The sequence below is a fragment of the Lissotriton helveticus genome, chromosome 1_1 (genome assembly GCF_964261635.1).
Source record: "Lissotriton helveticus chromosome 1_1, aLisHel1.1, whole genome shotgun sequence".
NCBI classification, from domain to species: domain Eukaryota; kingdom Metazoa; phylum Chordata; class Amphibia; order Caudata; family Salamandridae; genus Lissotriton; species Lissotriton helveticus.
The window spans coordinates 66654862-66672546 of NC_136057.1; the positions used below are offsets into that span (position 1 = coordinate 66654862).

General features: G+C 43.8%; 1 protein-coding gene across 1 annotated transcript in view; it reads right to left on the reverse strand.

Moving 5' to 3' along the window:
- LOC144826987 (uncharacterized) overlaps positions 1–17685 on the reverse strand; it is a 105819-nt gene that overhangs the window by 69404 nt on the left and 18730 nt on the right. The window contains exon 3 of the mRNA XM_078685488.1: positions 8777–8878. Coding sequence (XP_078541614.1) covers positions 8777–8878 — 102 coding nt within the window. The remainder of the gene's footprint in view (positions 1–8776; positions 8879–17685) is intronic.

Here is a 17685-nt window from a genome sequence, read left to right on the forward strand (position 1 = left end):
TTCAATCCTGCAGCAGTAGCAAAAGTAGGAGAAACATCAGTACAAAACAGGACAAAAACGCTTAAACTTCTGGCTATGGGATTTGCCATTAAAAAAAGACCTTTAGGACTGATGAAAAAGAAAGCAATTTGCCCATCTTATAGTACTGGACGTCAGTGGCAATTACCAAATATATTTAAAACATATTAAACCCAGGAACACTAAGGGGTGGGAGCTGAAATTTAGACTTGGGACGGTCATTGCATTTATTAAATGGAGGATAAACAATAATAAGAGCATAAATGGGGTCACCGAAGTATCAAGTTGTCCCTTCTGTAAGCCCAACGCAGCAAAACTTTTACATTGGACTGAAGTTTGCACACCCACTCAAAGGTCCTCTGAAAAAACGTTGGGTCTTATAACATTTTCAGGTAGAAATTTCCAAAGCTCCAAAGCTTCAATAAAAACAACCTACTTCACGTTTTCAGCCTGCGTTCCACAGCGGCGGCTACAATTCCAGCGGGGAGAATTTTTCTTCTCAAACAGTGTCAAACTGCTTTGGCACTTTGGAGAAATTTCAATGCTTCTCTTCTCAAAAAGTGACACGGTCCTCTTCTGACATGGAAATTTCAAAAGTTTTGACTTGCAGACCTTTACCGGGACGAATCCACTTGGTGTATCCAACCAGGGCTTCATTGTGGTCAGCCTCAAACTGCGCTTAGGTCCTGGTTTTACTGCCTCCATAAACTATCATTGGTGCTCAGAGCTTTTCTGTGCTATTTCTCTTTAAAGCTTTAGTAATTCATATCTCCAGTTCCTCCTTATTAGATTTTTGTGTCATTTTGTTTATAAAATTTTACAAAAATGTCTTAATTCGGTTTGGAATAGTTATTACTTGGGGTATTGAATGTATCACTGTTTTGGTGTTGCACAAATACCTTAAACATTGCCCCAAGTTAAGCCTGCCTGCTCTGTGCCGAGCTACCAGGGAGGTGAGCTTAGGATCATTTAGGGACTTTCAGGGGTCACCCTGACAAGGGCTGCGATTGTTCCTTGACATGAGTAGTCACTCACCCCAAATAATACTGCAATTTCTTACAAATAGGAATGGATGACCACCAGGAATCTAATTAAAGTGATTGCATCTGGAGTGTTAGTACATTAATTACTAGTAAAAGATTAAAAAATAAATTAAGAAATTGGGACGTTAACATGAATTTAAATTTGGTGGCAACAGGAGATATTTGATTCCTGCAATGTGGAGTAAGCAGAAAAAACAAGATTTAGATCAGTGTGCATCAAATGAAATCATGTTCTTACTTTCCGGTTACTTTTAGTTAAGTTAAAAAAAGTTTGGTAAAGTTAAACGGGACGGGAATGTAAGGGCGGTTTTAGAAATTCTCTTATCTTACTCAATGTCAAGAGCTGGATGCAACTATTGAGTCTTTTTCTCTTGCCAAGACAGCCGAATGTAAGGGTGGGGTCATCATTTCCTGCAGCCATAATTTTGTTGGATTGCAGAGAAACTAAGAGTACTTGCACTGCCTCTGGAAGATCTAAATCAGCAAATGTCTGCCCGACAAGTGTGTTCTCAAATCTCAACTCTGAAATGCTGAAGTCTTGAGCTTTCTGTTGGAAGTTGGCTGCAAGGTCATGTGCAGGATTCATATCAAGGTTAAGGAAATGTTGGCACAGCAATCTGGCAACTGATGGATGCAACGGTCGAGGATTCTTCTCTTGCTACGATGGTCAGAAGGCAACAAGCGTCTTCTGTTAAGGGGGGCAAGAAACCAGGAACCCCGAGACAGAGTTGCAGAGGACCAGATCCAACAGGAGGCTCAGAAGACTAAGTGAGGGAAGAATCAAGAACCTACATGCGCTGGAAAAAAATATCATGATTCAAAAAAACTGTAACAAGGGAGGGAACCCAATGCCAAAGTTACTGGAGTGCTTGCAACATGTTGCACAGACAGCTCCAACTCCTTCTATATGGAGAAACAGAAGTAAGGGCAGAGAAATAGGAAGGGAAATACAAAAGGTGCATCTCCCATGATGGATTAGGACACTAGTAGACATTGTTGACAGGGAATCCAGCACTCCCTCTCCCCTTTTTGGGGAAGAATCCAGTATGTAAGCCTTGGAGTCTCAGAGACCCCTCTGAGAGAGTCCACTGCGTAAAGGGAGTTTTCCACAACAGAGATAGGGAAGTGATACCACTTACCCTGGGATCACAGCTTACTGGACTTTGGACGTTGCTTTGACTCGTCTACCGGTTTTTGTCCCAGTCACCCTTCCCCTCCTCTTTCCTTACGGTGTCTCTCACCCTCCCCTCCTCTTTCGCCTTCATTACCTGTCCGCTTCCCCACATCCTTCCCCCCTCCCCTGAATATTTCCCCTTGCCTGCTTTTCCCCTTACGTATTTGTGCTTATTGTTTATCATGACCTTACAAGTAACTATGTTGCCATGCTCTAAGAACTGTGTAACCTTTCTAACGATGTAACCTGTAACTATGATCTGATGCTCATGTAAAGCACTCTGATACCTCCGGGTCTAGCCAGCGCTATATAAAACCTTTAAAATAATGAATCATTGTGGTTTGGGAAAAACAAAAAGCTTCACTTCCTGTTTCAGATAAAGAGTGAAATGGAGAAGTGTCATCTACGAATCAGCAGAAATGCCTAAAAACACCCAACAGTGTTTTACAGGTAAAATGTTCACAATGAATGCCATGCTTAAGAAAATGGCATTAGAGCATAGTTTGCCTCCAAATAATCTCCAGGCAGAACGCAGAGAACATGAGGGTCCAAGCCTTTTCAAGAACAGCCCTGTTCTTCAACCTCCCACCTGGAGAGAACCACAGTGAAAAAAACACACACCAATCTCCAATACAAACTACCAAGAGGACAGTCAGGCGACTGACGAGTAGGCGGAAGAAGGACAGCAAAGAAGTTACCCAAATATGCCTTCCTCCAGAGAAGCCGCGCACTCTGAGATACAACACTGAATTCCAGACTTCTCCATATTCTTATCTAGCTACCTCATATTGAGATGAGAAAAGCTTCCATAGTAAAAATGATCATTTATTGGTATGGTGGCAAATTAATACTTGGTGACGTGCAAAATTTAACACGCGGTATGATAAAAAAAATGGTCAGTAAATGGGACTGCTGCCATTGGAGGAACTGTTTGCCACTCATAAGAGGATGCTGGGGTGATTCAGTGATATGCCTCCCCAACAGGGTTATGTTTTTCGGTATGGTTTCCCATAACCTTACCACAACTGTGCATGTAATATTTGGAACAAAGCAGGACCACTGCTGTTCTCCTGTTGCTGCAGCACAGTTCGCCTATGAAAAACATAATGGTCATAGAACCCAGTGTTCATGAAGTTACTACAAGGATTTATAAGGCATTAACAAGTAACGCACAAAATAATTATGGAAAACTGAAGAGCTGTAGACAGAGGATTATTGGCCCCTACATTACTCGGAATGGAAAGGGCCAGGATGGTTAGTTCAACAGAGGATCCTACACTGTGTGTTGTGCACACACCTCTCTGGTTACGTTCAGGAGAATCAAAGAGGCCTTGTCCCTAAGGGGAAATATGTGAGGGATATATTTTCCATAAAATCTGGGAGTGTCCCGGGGTTCAGAAATTCTGGAAGAAAGTGGCTGACCATCATGTTCTGGTTACTGGTATCCCAATACGATTGGATGCCAATGATGCTAGGTATCTGGGGTAACATTCCAAATCTGAATTACACAGACCTTTTATTAATTAGGGATTGGCTGTTGCATTATAACGCTGCACAATTGCGAGGTAGCCAACTGGTACCAAGAATAAAAGGATTGCACTCAAACATGTACTGGTGCATGTCTAAAGAGATGGTGGTGTACGCCAAGCAGAGTTGTCTAACAGTTTACAAAGTTATTGGATGAATTGCGTGAATATCATACACTTAACTGATCTGTGTGTACAGTTTATATTTAATTCTCTGGTCCACATCTTAGCTAAATTGCAGATGATGCCAAATGATTAATATCATTAAATGCACATGGTGTGCCTGTTCAATTTGCTGGGAATTAATGTAACAGGTGGAAACTAGACAGAAATGTGTGTCATCCAGGTAGAGAAGAGGATGTATCAGTACACCAGAGACAGTCAGATATTTTGAGTTTGGTCTTGAGTGTTCTGACTGAAATAAATATCAACAATTTATTATAATTCAAAATGCTGCGGTGAAGATCATAACTTATTGTTATATGTGGAAGAACATTAGCTTAACTATTCGAAGATTGAATTAGCTCCTGGTTTGTAACCATGTGGGGTATGACATTTTGGCTACAATTTACAAATCTTTTGATCCTTGGGCATCAAGTTCAATGTCTTTACTCAAAGGCCTTGCCTAGGGCCTCAGGTTGAAGGATGGCGGATTCTTATCTATTTCAAAAAGAAAACACTGGTGGAAAATGTCTGCTGCCTACTGAGGTAAATGTGACAGCAAAGAGTATCCAGTGGACAGAAGTTCAAAAAGGGTTTGTAAACACTATCTTTGTAGCCGCTTCCTTTCCTTGGTCTTGGACTTCACTCTAAATTATCAGCACAAACAAAATGAGACAGTGGGATCTACTCTTGAAATTAATGCAATCAGCTCTCAGAAGCCACATATTCCTATATCATTGAAAACATCAAGGAGAACTGGTATAGAACTGGAACAATTGTATTCAATATCATTAGATAATATTTCATAATGAATCTATCAATACCAAGTGACTTTCCAACCTTCTTACAGTCAATGGCATTTTCTTTTTCCTGACTTTGGAGTCAGCATCCAACTATCATCTTTCTTCACTTGCATAAACAAGTGAAAATTATTTCGTTGATAAATAGTTTTAAATCCTCCTCGCCACTAAAGCATCCTCACTATACAGTATCGTGTAAAAATGAGCTTAGGCTTTATCAATTTTCCGCGGTTCCCTTGAATTTTAGAGCCTTCCAGGTAATTGTTTCTACGGTCTCTTTCATAGTTAGACTTGTTCCGCCAGGTTTTTGTCTTTCAGAATAGAGAAATTTAGTCTCAAGTATTGGTTTACAGAATCAGAATTTCTAAAATAAGATTCAAGCATGTGTCTTTATGGTCAGAGAATAATATTTTGCTCATAATAGCAAACACAATTTCATCCATCAGATAAGAAATCAAAAAAGATGTATATGCTGATGTAATTGATGTAGTTAAGAAAATCCCTCTTGATGTGATACTGATATCAGTAGCTGCAACTACCCATGAAAAAAAACAGCCCCTCATATTCCTTAAACAAAGATCCTGCTTAACCAAGGACAAATATACATAAGACTCTCTTAGCATGGCATGAACAAACCTACAATAATTAGTGATAGTCTGTAATCACTGTTCCTCTTACACTCGCCACCATACATTCACTCCAGCCTTCACTCTCCACCATACATTCACTCCAGCCTTCACTCTCCACCATACATTCACTCCAGCCTTCACTCTCCACCATACATTCACTCCAGCCTTCACTCTCCACCATACGTTCACTCCAGCCTTCACTCTCCACCATACATTCACTCCAGCCTTCACTCTCCACCATACATTCACTCCAGCCTTCACTCTCCACCATACGTTCACTCCAGCCTTCACTCTCCACCATACGTTCACTCCAGCCTTCACTCTCCACCATACGTTCACTCCAGCCTTCACTCTCCACCATACGTTCACTCCAGCCTTCACTCTCCACCATACATTCACCCCAGCCATCACTCTCCACCATACATTCACCCCAGCCTTCACTCTCCACCATACATTCACCCCAGCCATCACTCTCCACCATACATTCACCCCAGCCTTCACTCTCCACCATACATTCACTCCAGCCTTCACTCTCCACCATACATTCACTCCAGCCTTCACTCTCCACCATACGTTCACCCCAGCCATCACTCTCGACCATACGTTCACCCCAGCCTTCACTCTCCACCATACGTTCACTCCAGCCTTCACTCTCCACCATACGTTCACTCCAGCCTTCACTCTCCACCATACATTCACCCCAGCCATCACTCTCCACCATACATTCACCCCAGCCTTCACTCTCCACCATACATTCACTCCAGCCTTCACTCTCCACCATACATTCACTCCAGCCTTCACTCTCCACCATACGTTCACCCCAGCCATCACTCTCGACCATACGTTCACCCCAGCCTTCACTCTCCACCATACGTTCACTCCAGCCTTCACTCTCCACCATACGTTCACTCCAGCCTTCACTCTCCACCATACGTTCACTCCAGCCTTCACTCTCCACCATACGTTCACTCCAGCCTTCACTCTCCACCATATGTTCACTCCAGCCTTCACTCTCCACCATACATTCACTCCAGCCTTCACTCTCCACCATACATTCACTCCAGCCTTCACTCTCCACCATACATTCACTCCAGCCTTCACTCTCCACCATACATTCACTCCAGCCTTCACTCTCCACCATACGTTCACTCAAGCCTTCACTCTCCACCATGCATTCACTCCAGCCTTCACTCTCCACCATACTTTCACTCCAGCCTTCACTCTCCACCATACATTCACTCCAGCCTTCACTCTCCACCATACATTCACTCCAGCCTTCGCTCTCCACCATACATTCACTCCAGCCTTCACTCTCCACCATACATTCACCCCAGCCATCACTCTCCACCATACATTCACTCCAGCCTTCACTCTCCACCATACATTCACTCCAGCCTTCACTCTCCACCATACATTCACTCCAGCCTTCACTCTCCACCATACATTCACTCCAGCCTTCACTCTCCACCATACATTCACTCCAGCCTTCACTCTCCACCATACATTCACTCCAGCCTTCACTCTCCACCATACATTCACTCCAGCCTTCACTCTCCACCATACATTCACTCCAGCCTTCACTCTCCACCATACATTCACTCCAGCCTTCACTCTCCACCATACATTCACTCCAGCCTTCACTCTCCACCATACATTCACTCCAGCCTTCACTCTCCACCATACGTTCACTCAAGCCTTCACTCTCCACCATACGTTCACTCCAGCCTTCACTCTCCACCATACGTTCACTCCAGCCTTAACTCTCCACCATACGTTCACTCCAGCCTTCACTCTCCACCATACATTCACTCCAGCCTTCACTCTCCTCCATACATTCACTCCAGCCTTCACTCTCAACCATACATTCACTCCAGCCTTCACTCTCCACCATACATTCACTCCAGCCTTCACTCTCCACCATACATTCACTCCAGCCTTCACCACCATACATTCACTCCAGCCTTCACTCTCCACCATACATTCACTCCAGCCTTCACTCTCCACCATACATTCACTCCAGCCTTCACTCTCAACCATACATTCACTCCAGCCTTCACTCTCCACCATACATTCACTCCAGCCTTCACTCTCCACCATACATTCACTCCAGCCTTCACTCTCCACCATACATTCACTCCAGCCTTCACTCTCCACCATACATTCACTCCAGCCTTCACCACCATACATTCACTCCAGCCTTCACCACCATACATTCACTCCAGCCTTCACTCTCCACCATACATTCACTCCAGCCTTCACTCTCCACCATACATTCACTCCAGCCTTCACTCTCCACCATACGTTCACTCAAGCCTTCACTCTCCACCATGCATTCACTCCAGCCTTCACTCTCCACCATACATTCACTCCAGCCTTCACTCTCCACCATACATTCACTCCAGCCTTCACTCTCCACCATACATTCACTCCAGCCTTCACTCTCCACCATACATTCACTCCAGCCTTCTCCACCATACATTCACTCCAGCCTTCACTCTCCACCATACATTCACTCCAGCCTTCACTCTCCACCATACATTCACTCCAGCCTTCACTCTCCACCATACGTTCACTCCAGCCTTCACTCTCCACCATACGTTCACTCCAGCCTTCACTCTCCACCATACGTTCACTCCAGCCTTCACTCTCCACCATGCATTCACTCCAGCCTTCACTCTCCACCATGCATTCACTCCAGCCTTCACTCTCCACCATACATTCACTCCAGCCTTCACTCTCCACCATACATTCACTCCAGCCTTCACTCTCCACCATACATTCACTCCAGCCTTCACTCTCCACCATACATTCACTCCAGCCTTCACTCTCCACCATACATTCACTCCAGCCTTCCTTCAACCTAGATTCCTCACATGATCTATCCAATTAGGAAACTAAAGAGATCATTTAAGAACCCAGAAGGCTGCAAACTGGCCCCTGGCAGGTTGAGATATGCCTCTGAAATGGTGAAATCTTCCTACTTCCAACTCCTGTTACTTCTCTCAGACTTTCCCCCCTCGACCTGCACACAAAGTCAAATCTCTGTCTTTGCAGTCTGTAGAGATAACTCCAACTAGACGCCCACCATCAAATGCAGTCTACAGCCACTACTCATGGGACGCTCTTGGGCAGCCATGCGCTTTATAAATCAAATTTCATTTCATTTAATTTCATTTCATTTCATTGCACTGCACTGCCTCGGTTTCAACATAGGACTCCTGAAACACATCCATGTGCCCGTTTTAGCATCACCTGTGCACTCTCTGGCTCGTTCAGATCTCCTTTTCTGCAGTCCTGACATGAGTCACAACACTACGTAGCCACTAATTTCCTTCAAGGATAAGTCACCCAGGTGTTTCTGTCTGTCCTACACTAACTGTAAGTGAACCACAGAAGAAAGAGCAACCAGAGTCACACTACTTACCGTGCAGTGACGCATCTTGAAATCCATAAATTCTACTACTGGAACACCGCCACTTTTTTTAGGTACACTCTTGTCACATTCCAGCACAGCAGCATCAAAACCCTACAAGGAGGAGAGAATAAAAACAATGTTAATGGACACATCATGAGCGACCGTACAATCTCACAACGACATTTACTGCAAAGCACAACTAGAGTTAAATACAAAGGCTGGTGCACTATGCACTTCGAACCATAGGTGCAACTCAGAAGGTATGAAAACAAGATAGTAGCAGCAGTGGGAAATGAGAACTGCTATAGAGTTAGGGCCAACCGTGCACATGAAGTAGTCCGAAAGAAAGTAACAGCGTACAAGGAGCCGTGGAGTCCAAAGAAGACCTGCAAAACACATGTCATAAGGTCCACCGTCAGCATCAAGGAGAAGCAGGTCCAAATATTGGTCATGGACTACGCGGGAGATGGTTGGGGTGGAGAGTTTGACACTTAAGTAGTGGCTGAGGTAGACAGGCTGCAAGGAATAGTGCACTATTACCACATAATTTACTGCTCATCACTCCAGAGCAGATCCGTCAATACGTCAGGGACCACGCTCCTCTTTTATCCCATTCCTCTTTACCCTTTGCTCCTCTATCAGCTCAAGGCCTTTCACAGCGGCCAACTTTATGGGTTTTCATCTTATGCTGAACTCCCTCCAAAACTGTTGCCAAATACTTTAACTCTGTCAGCACGAATTCTATTCCTCATCTCCCGACTGCTCCAACTCTCTTTTTTGACCAAAAACTTGATCTCCAGCCCTGTGATATGGCTGGAATCCTCCTTCTCTAGCAATGCCTCTGCAGCCTTGTGGCAGGAGATAAACAGGTGTTAAATCTACCAGGGACTTTCCTTCCAAACAATTTGGGAAATTTAGTTAGTTTTGCCATCAGGACTTTTCAGCTTCTGGTACGTACAAGCACCAGTCATTACCGGCTACAGGCGGACTTCCAGAAATCGCATCTTGTACAAAATGGCAACGCTGGTTTTCAACTCTGTGCTAGACCGTGCCATTATCACTCTCCCAATCTATTTACTATACTTGGTTTAATACACGCCCCCTCCTTCTCTTTGGGATGTTTGGACTGTGGCAAATGCCGGAAGACGCTTGACCCTAGTAGGCGGAACAGAGGGGCAGAACCTTTGATAAAAGTTTGACTACAAGGCTACCACTACTACCGCATCCCCTTGAGACACATGAAATCCTCCTTAATCGGGCGGATAAAAAACATTACAGAACTGGATTGGAGATAAGTGTACCTTCCATGTTTAACAAGAGTGCAGCTTTCTGCAAACTCACTTTAAAAGTTAGGGACATTTCCTCTTTGAATACCCAGGGAGGGAACTGCTTTTTGCCCTGAAGAAAGCCCAGGAGCCAAGTGGCCAATTAGAAGGGCTGATACATGCTGCATGACACTAGGGTCATGGGACCATCAACTCTTGACGACCCTTTAATACAGCTTTTCAATATCCCCTGCGTCTCCACAAATAAAGGGATACCTGGAGACGGAGGAGGATTTTTATCTTTAGACCCCCTGGCCTATCACTCTAACGTGCTCCCTGAAATACGGTTGACCCCACCCTGACCTTTAGGAGTCAGGGTGAACCCAATGAGGTAGCATGACACTACTAGTGTGTGTGAGGGTTACTTAACAAAAAGGAATTGCTTCCTTTTCCGTGCCACAAGAGTTTAGTGCTGAACTTTCGTTATACAGGTTGGGATACCTCAAGTGATTAGTATTTGATTCGGGAAGACGTATCCACATCCAAATGTAAATGTAAATGTAAATGTACAGTAAATGTATCCACATCCAGGAATACCTCCCTACGCTTCCGGCTTAGGTGAAGGACCCTTCTATCTTAGCCAAGTACAGTTCTGACTCAGCGGTCACCTGAAAGTTCCACAGCTGACTCCAGCCCACAGTAACAAGGACCTTATGTTCTACTCTCAGCGTCCTCTCGTTACAGCAGTCTCTTCAGCTTCTCCATACGTACAAGCACTATTCATTACCCACTAAAGACTGCCTGCCATGAATCATGTCTGTACAAATGACCAATGCTGGTTTTCAACTCTGTGCTAGACACCTTCCAGTGCCACTCTCCCAGGCTATTTCCAGGTGCCTCCACACTAGAACTGACTTCATTCCAGAGCTGCCATTTACCTTATCAGGACTCCAATCTTTCTACCTACACTGCATTTCTGGAAAGTAGGACGACGGCAGGGTGAGGCGGGCAGAGTGGCAGACACCAGAGTCGGAGTGGGGGGTGACTCAATGTAAGGCAGCCCCACATTCAAGACCACCCTCAGCTCCCAGGGCCTTGTGAGAATAAATGAGCCATAAACCTTTGAACCAGTACGAATAATAAACGAATGCAAGTTGTTTATGCTTTTGCACAAATAGAAAATGTTTACGAATTATAGAAAATACTTTGTATGTTGCATTCAGCAGCAAATTAACGCTACATGATTTGATTTACATACAAATTAAACAAGCATTTGCAATGCAATAGGTCTCACCTTTGCGAAAGTTTGAGCTATTGGCATTGTATGCCTTTTATATTTTTTGGAAACCTGCAAGCAGTGCGTAAACACGCACTTTGTACTTAAAGTCGTTGCTTACAAGAAGCAAGGCTGGCAGTAACTGCGAATCTTTTACTGCCAGCCTTGCTTCTCGTACGCAAAGACTATAAGTGCAAAGTGTGTGTTTACGCACCGCTTACAGGTTTCCAAAACACATAAATGAAAGGCACTGTCATTTCCAATGCCAATAGCTCAAACTCTCACAAAGGCGAGACCTATTGCATTGCAAATGCTTGTTTATTTAAGTTCTATGTGGTGGCCACGGATGAATTTTCTTAAAGTCTAACCATGGACTGGGCTACGTCACTGACCTTCTCATTGTTTTAATCTCAAGAACAATTTTAACAAAAAACAAATAATAATATGACTTTTAGCTTTTTTACCTGTTTTAGCATTGTTTGTTCTTATCTGTGTCTGTTCTTTTATGGTGCACACCTAAATAAAGAATAAAGAAACGAAACGAAAAAAAAGAATGCTCATAGCACCTCTGGAAAAGAAAGTCCAACCAACACTCCAAAATCAAGCCTTTGAATGATATCCTGAACAGTAAAACGTCAACCAGAAAACTACAGATGATCAACAGACATTCAAATCTAAACTGTCAAACAACCAGGAGAACATTACAACAATACCTACAGCTAGGATGCACTGTGCAAAAAGCCGAAGAAATTACTAGGGAAATCTTCAAATATTGGCCTTCCTTAAACCCCCTTCAGTGTCCCCAGCATCTAATGCGAGTGATGTAATCAAATCTATCCTTTACCATGCGCTTTGCCCATCTGTTTGTTGAACAATAAATACTCACGTCGTTCTAGAATAGCAGTGGATGGAGTGACTACAACAAAATCATGTGTGGAACACGAACCAGATAAGTGTGACTCTGTTGGGCACAGACAGATGTTTATTCTTCTGGGGTCAAATAAATAAGTAAAATCACGCTGAACATTTAACCAAAGGCCGAGATACAAATATGTCAGTTATATAAGTGTATTAGCCTTTTATTTCAGCGAGGAAGCAGGACCAAACGGTTAACAAATAAGCTCCCTGCCTTTCATTTGTCCTCCAGTAACCTCAACTAAAGAAACTTTTTCCAGTAGACTTGTCTACACATTCTTGCAAATGAAAACAATAAGAAGCAGTGAGGTAGTATTGGCTACCGTTCTTACAAAAAACGTGGAATATTGCTGGCACTGAGTCTTCAATGCCTAAAGGCTTCCAGAACTCTGCTATACTGCAGACACTGCAAACACGTTTCTTCCCCTCAAATTCTCAAAACACACATTTACAAAAATAATTCATACACACTGTTATGACTTAAGCAAAACCCCTGAAAGCGTTTCTGAATTCCAAGTGTATATGATGTATTGTCGATGTTTTGCAGCTTACCCAGCAGGGTAGCTGCATTGGCTGCAGCCCAAGAGGCTGCCTTTCTTACAATACTGCCAGGGGAGGATGAGCCATTTCAATAACCTACATTTATCAGCAGCATTTGACACCCGGGCAGCTATGGCATTCCGTCAGACTAGTTCCACAAGGTGACCACGGTGTCGCATTCCTCTCTTCATCGGCTCGGTTCCCATTTAAAAGATGCCAAATAAAAGTCACTTTTGGCAATTTCCCCTCAGACACACCCATGAACCATGGCACCCGAGATCCTTCACGCTTGGGCCCATTCCACAGCCTGCCCTCAGCCGAAGGTGTACATTTTCTATACCCTTTGCAGGCAAACAAAATTCTGCTATAAAGCTAACATGTAGATCAGCAAGCAGAATCATTTCCTATTCTACTTATTTGGATGAATACAGATAAAACTTATGTTTGCACAACTCTAAGAAAGAACTTCATATTGCTGTACACCGAGTAGCTTTAAACCAATAAACACAGTCGTCCACCTCTTAAAGTCAATGATAATCAGGTCACTCAACTAAACAAATCGCTCTCACTGAAAAAACAAGATAAATCCAGTGATTTTCATGAGGCTTTCCATTTTAAGATGAGTCCAAATAGTAAAAAGTTGCCTGCCCGATTGGTTGTCTTTGCATTGTACAACATTCAAATGGTGACATGGTTGGCTATGCTAGTGCTTTTTATGATAATCCTTCGGTCAGAAGCAACAGATTTCATAAAACACGGCTACATAACTGCGATCTAGGAGGAGGAGAATAGAAAATAGCTCCTAAACTGATAAAATAAAGAACTGTTTTTACGGGTAGTTAACAAAGGGCTCTATGTCTAGTGGGTGATAGGCAGATGAGACGAAGAGGAAGTACCACTGAAAAGCAGCATGTAGATTGAAGAACAGAAACTAAAAGAAGTGCCAGCAGTAGAGTGAGACTAGTGCAGGCTCTAAAAAAGAAGGACGGAGCATACAGCGAGAGGAGTAGAAGCAGAGTCCCCCAAAAAAAAAAGCATTTGCAATGCAATAGGTCTCGCAAGTACACGACTTTAACCTATTGCAAATGGCAATGCCTTTTATTTATGTTTTGGTTTTTAAAAACATAAATAAAAAGCACTGTTATTTACAATACCAATAGCTGAATTTTACGTAAATGGGAGACCTATTGCATTGCAAATGCTTGTTTTCTTAGACAACACTTTGGGGTAACGAGGCTTTATCGTGCTGTACCACGGATATAACCCCTTTTGCTCAGGACCTGCTAAATTATGCCCAATGAGCAATCCGAAGTGGGAGCGCGCGCTCTGCAAGGCATGAGAGCGAGCGGTGACTCGTGTTATTTTCTGCTGAAGTAAGCAACGGTTGCTTTAAATTTAACATTCCTTGGAAGTTACCATGTTAGAATATTAGATAATATCTACTTGGCGGGGAAAAAGAGCTGGCAAAAACGGCTCAGGTGAGGGAGGGTAAGCATTGTTAGTGCAGCCGGTTCAGTGGCACCTGGGCCCAGATGTTTGACTCCCTATCAGCAAGGTTTCTTTTTATCCAACTGGGAGGGGGAGGAGTGGGGGTTGCAAGAGTGCATTTTCTTTGCTGCAAATAGGGCCCTTGACACTTTTTCTAAGCTTACGGCGCTAATAACATTTAGACAAAAATATAATAAGTGACGGTGAATGAAAGAACATATTTGTTGGTGATTAGCATGTTTGACTAGCTCAAATCCGTGGCATTAGCACAGGCACACACAGGCCTTAGGCCCAGCTAATAATAGTGCGCCACCGTAGCAGAAATGCTGGCAGGCTGTACCAGAGTGTGCCTTTGGCTCCGTGAAGCCTCTGGTACACATGCCAGAACTGCTGGGCTGGGTTCTACTTTTAACAAGAGTTGAGCCTGGTATCAGTAGCCGATGAGCCAGGCTGTAAGAGGCCTCTCACAGTCGGGGCCTATGCCACCTTACTGGTAAAATTAAACACGTCGCCAATGTGCTCCGTTTCCTTAAATGCCAGGGACCACGAGCCTTCTAATCTGTTTTGTTACCTGTGGGGCGGGGACCACGTGGTCGGGGTTAAACAGCTCATCACCCCTACTTGTAGGGAATGGCTTTTAGTTGAGATCACTGGCCTTCCTTTTATGAGATAAAAATCCATATGCACTAATCATCATATAACCTGACAAAATATAAAATAAGAGAACAGGTATTTGTAAAGCTCGTGTTTAACCAACACGCTAAATAGCCAGTGCTATATAAAACCCTCCAAATAAATAAATAAATATCAAATGGTATTTCTACCCAACTCAAAGGGGTCATGTTATCGACCTTGGAAAAATGAAAGGTGAGTGGGTCTTCCAGGATTCAAACCTGTGGGCATGGGGCCAAACATGAGTCCCTGTAGTGGATACATAAATCCACAATCGCACAAACCAGAATAAGATACAATTCGATTGCAAATGACACCAGGTCTCCAGCGACAAAGTCCAAAGTGCATGAACTACGAACTTGTACGATTTCTATAGGTTTATCTAGATGTGGTTTAGAATGGTTCTTGTTAACTGCTGTACTTAAGTCCCCGACTCGAATGCTAGGTTAACCTATTTAAAATCTAGAAGAGCAGTATCATTACAATTAACTCTAGCTCCCTGGAGTAAACCCGATTGTAGGCACCCACGGGACCTGTGCGGGTTTGGGGGGTGTTGGGAGTGAGGGAGGTGGTCGGGCAGACCAGGGAATAGAAAGGCTCAGTTTATGCTCAGAGGGTGGGGGGGGGGGCTCGTAATGCGAAGCAGGAGTGGGGAAGCAAAAACAGCTTCAAGGGACATGCCGCGCCTTGCATAAGGAAGGTGGCATGGCTTCAAAAAGTTTGTTTACCCACGCTTCTGGTGTGCACCCATGTTATAAATAAAGCTTTGAATGCATTCTGGGTAAAATAAAATGTTTTTTAAAAAAAGCAGGCGCGGTGTTACGGATAAAGCATGTGTGTGTTTGGTAAAAACAAATAAAATGTTTGAGCTACGCGATGGCCCCTCGCATCATGCTGCTCCTTTTGCTGTATAACATAAAGCATGCCTGCCGGTTAAAAAAACAAGCTAGCAACAAAGCAAACAAATCCCGCCGCCCCCCCGGCCCTCACTTACCTACCTCCGGCCGCTGGAACACGCTGTGACTCACACCGCAAGTCGGCCTGGAGCGCGCCTCGGCAGAGACGCGGGAGGACAGGAGCGTGACGCGCGTGAACGTGCACGTTGACGTTCCCGCGCGTTCACGGACCTGAGTCGGCTCGTTCCCAGCTCTGTGTCGGGCTCGTTCACAGCTGCTACTCCCTTGACAGGGATCAAGGCGGCTATAGAACTCGCTGGCGGGAGCGCTTCGCGCTCCAACGCCAGGCGAGCCCTAAAAAGAACAGACATTGGAAAAACAATAGGTCTGGAGCGTTTTAGGGATACGAGTACTTTTGTTGCAATGGTGGCATGTTTGTTGTTGACACATGCATAGGGATAATATGCAGATGTACGCACAGACACATGCACTTAGACAACAGGTTTGCACGCATGTGAAAACAGATGTATAAAAGAAGTTATGTGGTTATATAAAATGATGAAATGATTGTGGGATGGCTCAGGGAGCTACTATAAAGTGCAAACGGCTAGGAGGTTCAACAGCTGGATGGATGAACGATTAGTTATGAGTTGATGGATGGAGACTTGGGTGTCGGTGATGGGTGTGGCATGGAACTGGGCAGACAGATGCAAATTGTAGTAAGAGTACTGTAAGTAAGAATAAATCTTAATAGGAGTAAGAGTAGATTAAGCAGGATAAAAAGTTGTAATAAATAGAGGTACATACACGAACAGTAGAGGAAAAGGTAATTCTGCAGGAAGTACAAGTATAAGTATGAATCAATAGTAAAGTAGGCACACGTAAGGTAAATTACAAGAGTGGCTGTAAGCAGTAGGTGTAGAAGAACAGAATCAACCAGAAGTAGGCAGGAGCAAATAGCATTAGCAGTAGAAACGTCAGACTGAGCATATCAGTGCCAAACCACTTGTCTAGGTCCCAAACCACCTTGACTCTTTAAGTAGTAATTCTTACTAATTAGTCCGCTTCTCCTCTCCTGGACACAATGCCATGTACTCAAACCTGCACCAGTATTTCTTGCCCACTGTTCACAGCACCCTTGTGTGTGACTGTACCATGTTCTATATACGATATGTAAAGCTCTTGGATTGAGTCAATGCTACAGAAATATTATAAAATAAAAAGTACAAATAAATAGGCAAGTAGGAGTATGATTACGAGTAAGAGTAGGTGTAAGCAGGAGTAAAAGTTGATGTAAAAGTAAATAAGAGTCCGCTTTAAAAGCACTGTTGATGCATCCGGTTCAGTAGGTGATAACTCCTCTTCATTCGTGAAAACAGCCGGTTAAAAGCAGTCTCGGCTCTTCGCTTACTGTACGGACAAACCACTCATCCACAACCCTGATAATGTGCTGTATTACAAGTACCCTCGCCATTTGTACTCCCCATTGGCAGAAAAGATAAAACTAAGCTGCAAAACACAGGTGACTGTGCTGTTGAAAAGACAACCTCCCCAGGAACAGTCCAAGGGGTAGACATCTAGGAAAAGTGTTTCAGAGTTACATTAAATGCTTCTTCCACTGAAATACACTCATTGCTCAGTAGCCTCCATCATTCATGCACTTGAAATAATACACACTACTGAGCAAGCTGAAGTCATTCACAGCTGTAAAATATAAACATCTGCAAAGTTCCCTGGCTTGATCCAGAATGCGAGGGGTTCTACCATGATATCTAAGTTATCTTCCAACATATCGTCAAGGTAAGTGCATGGGGAGTTAAGAATAGTACATGTATTCATCCCTGCGTGTGCTTGGCTTGTGAAACA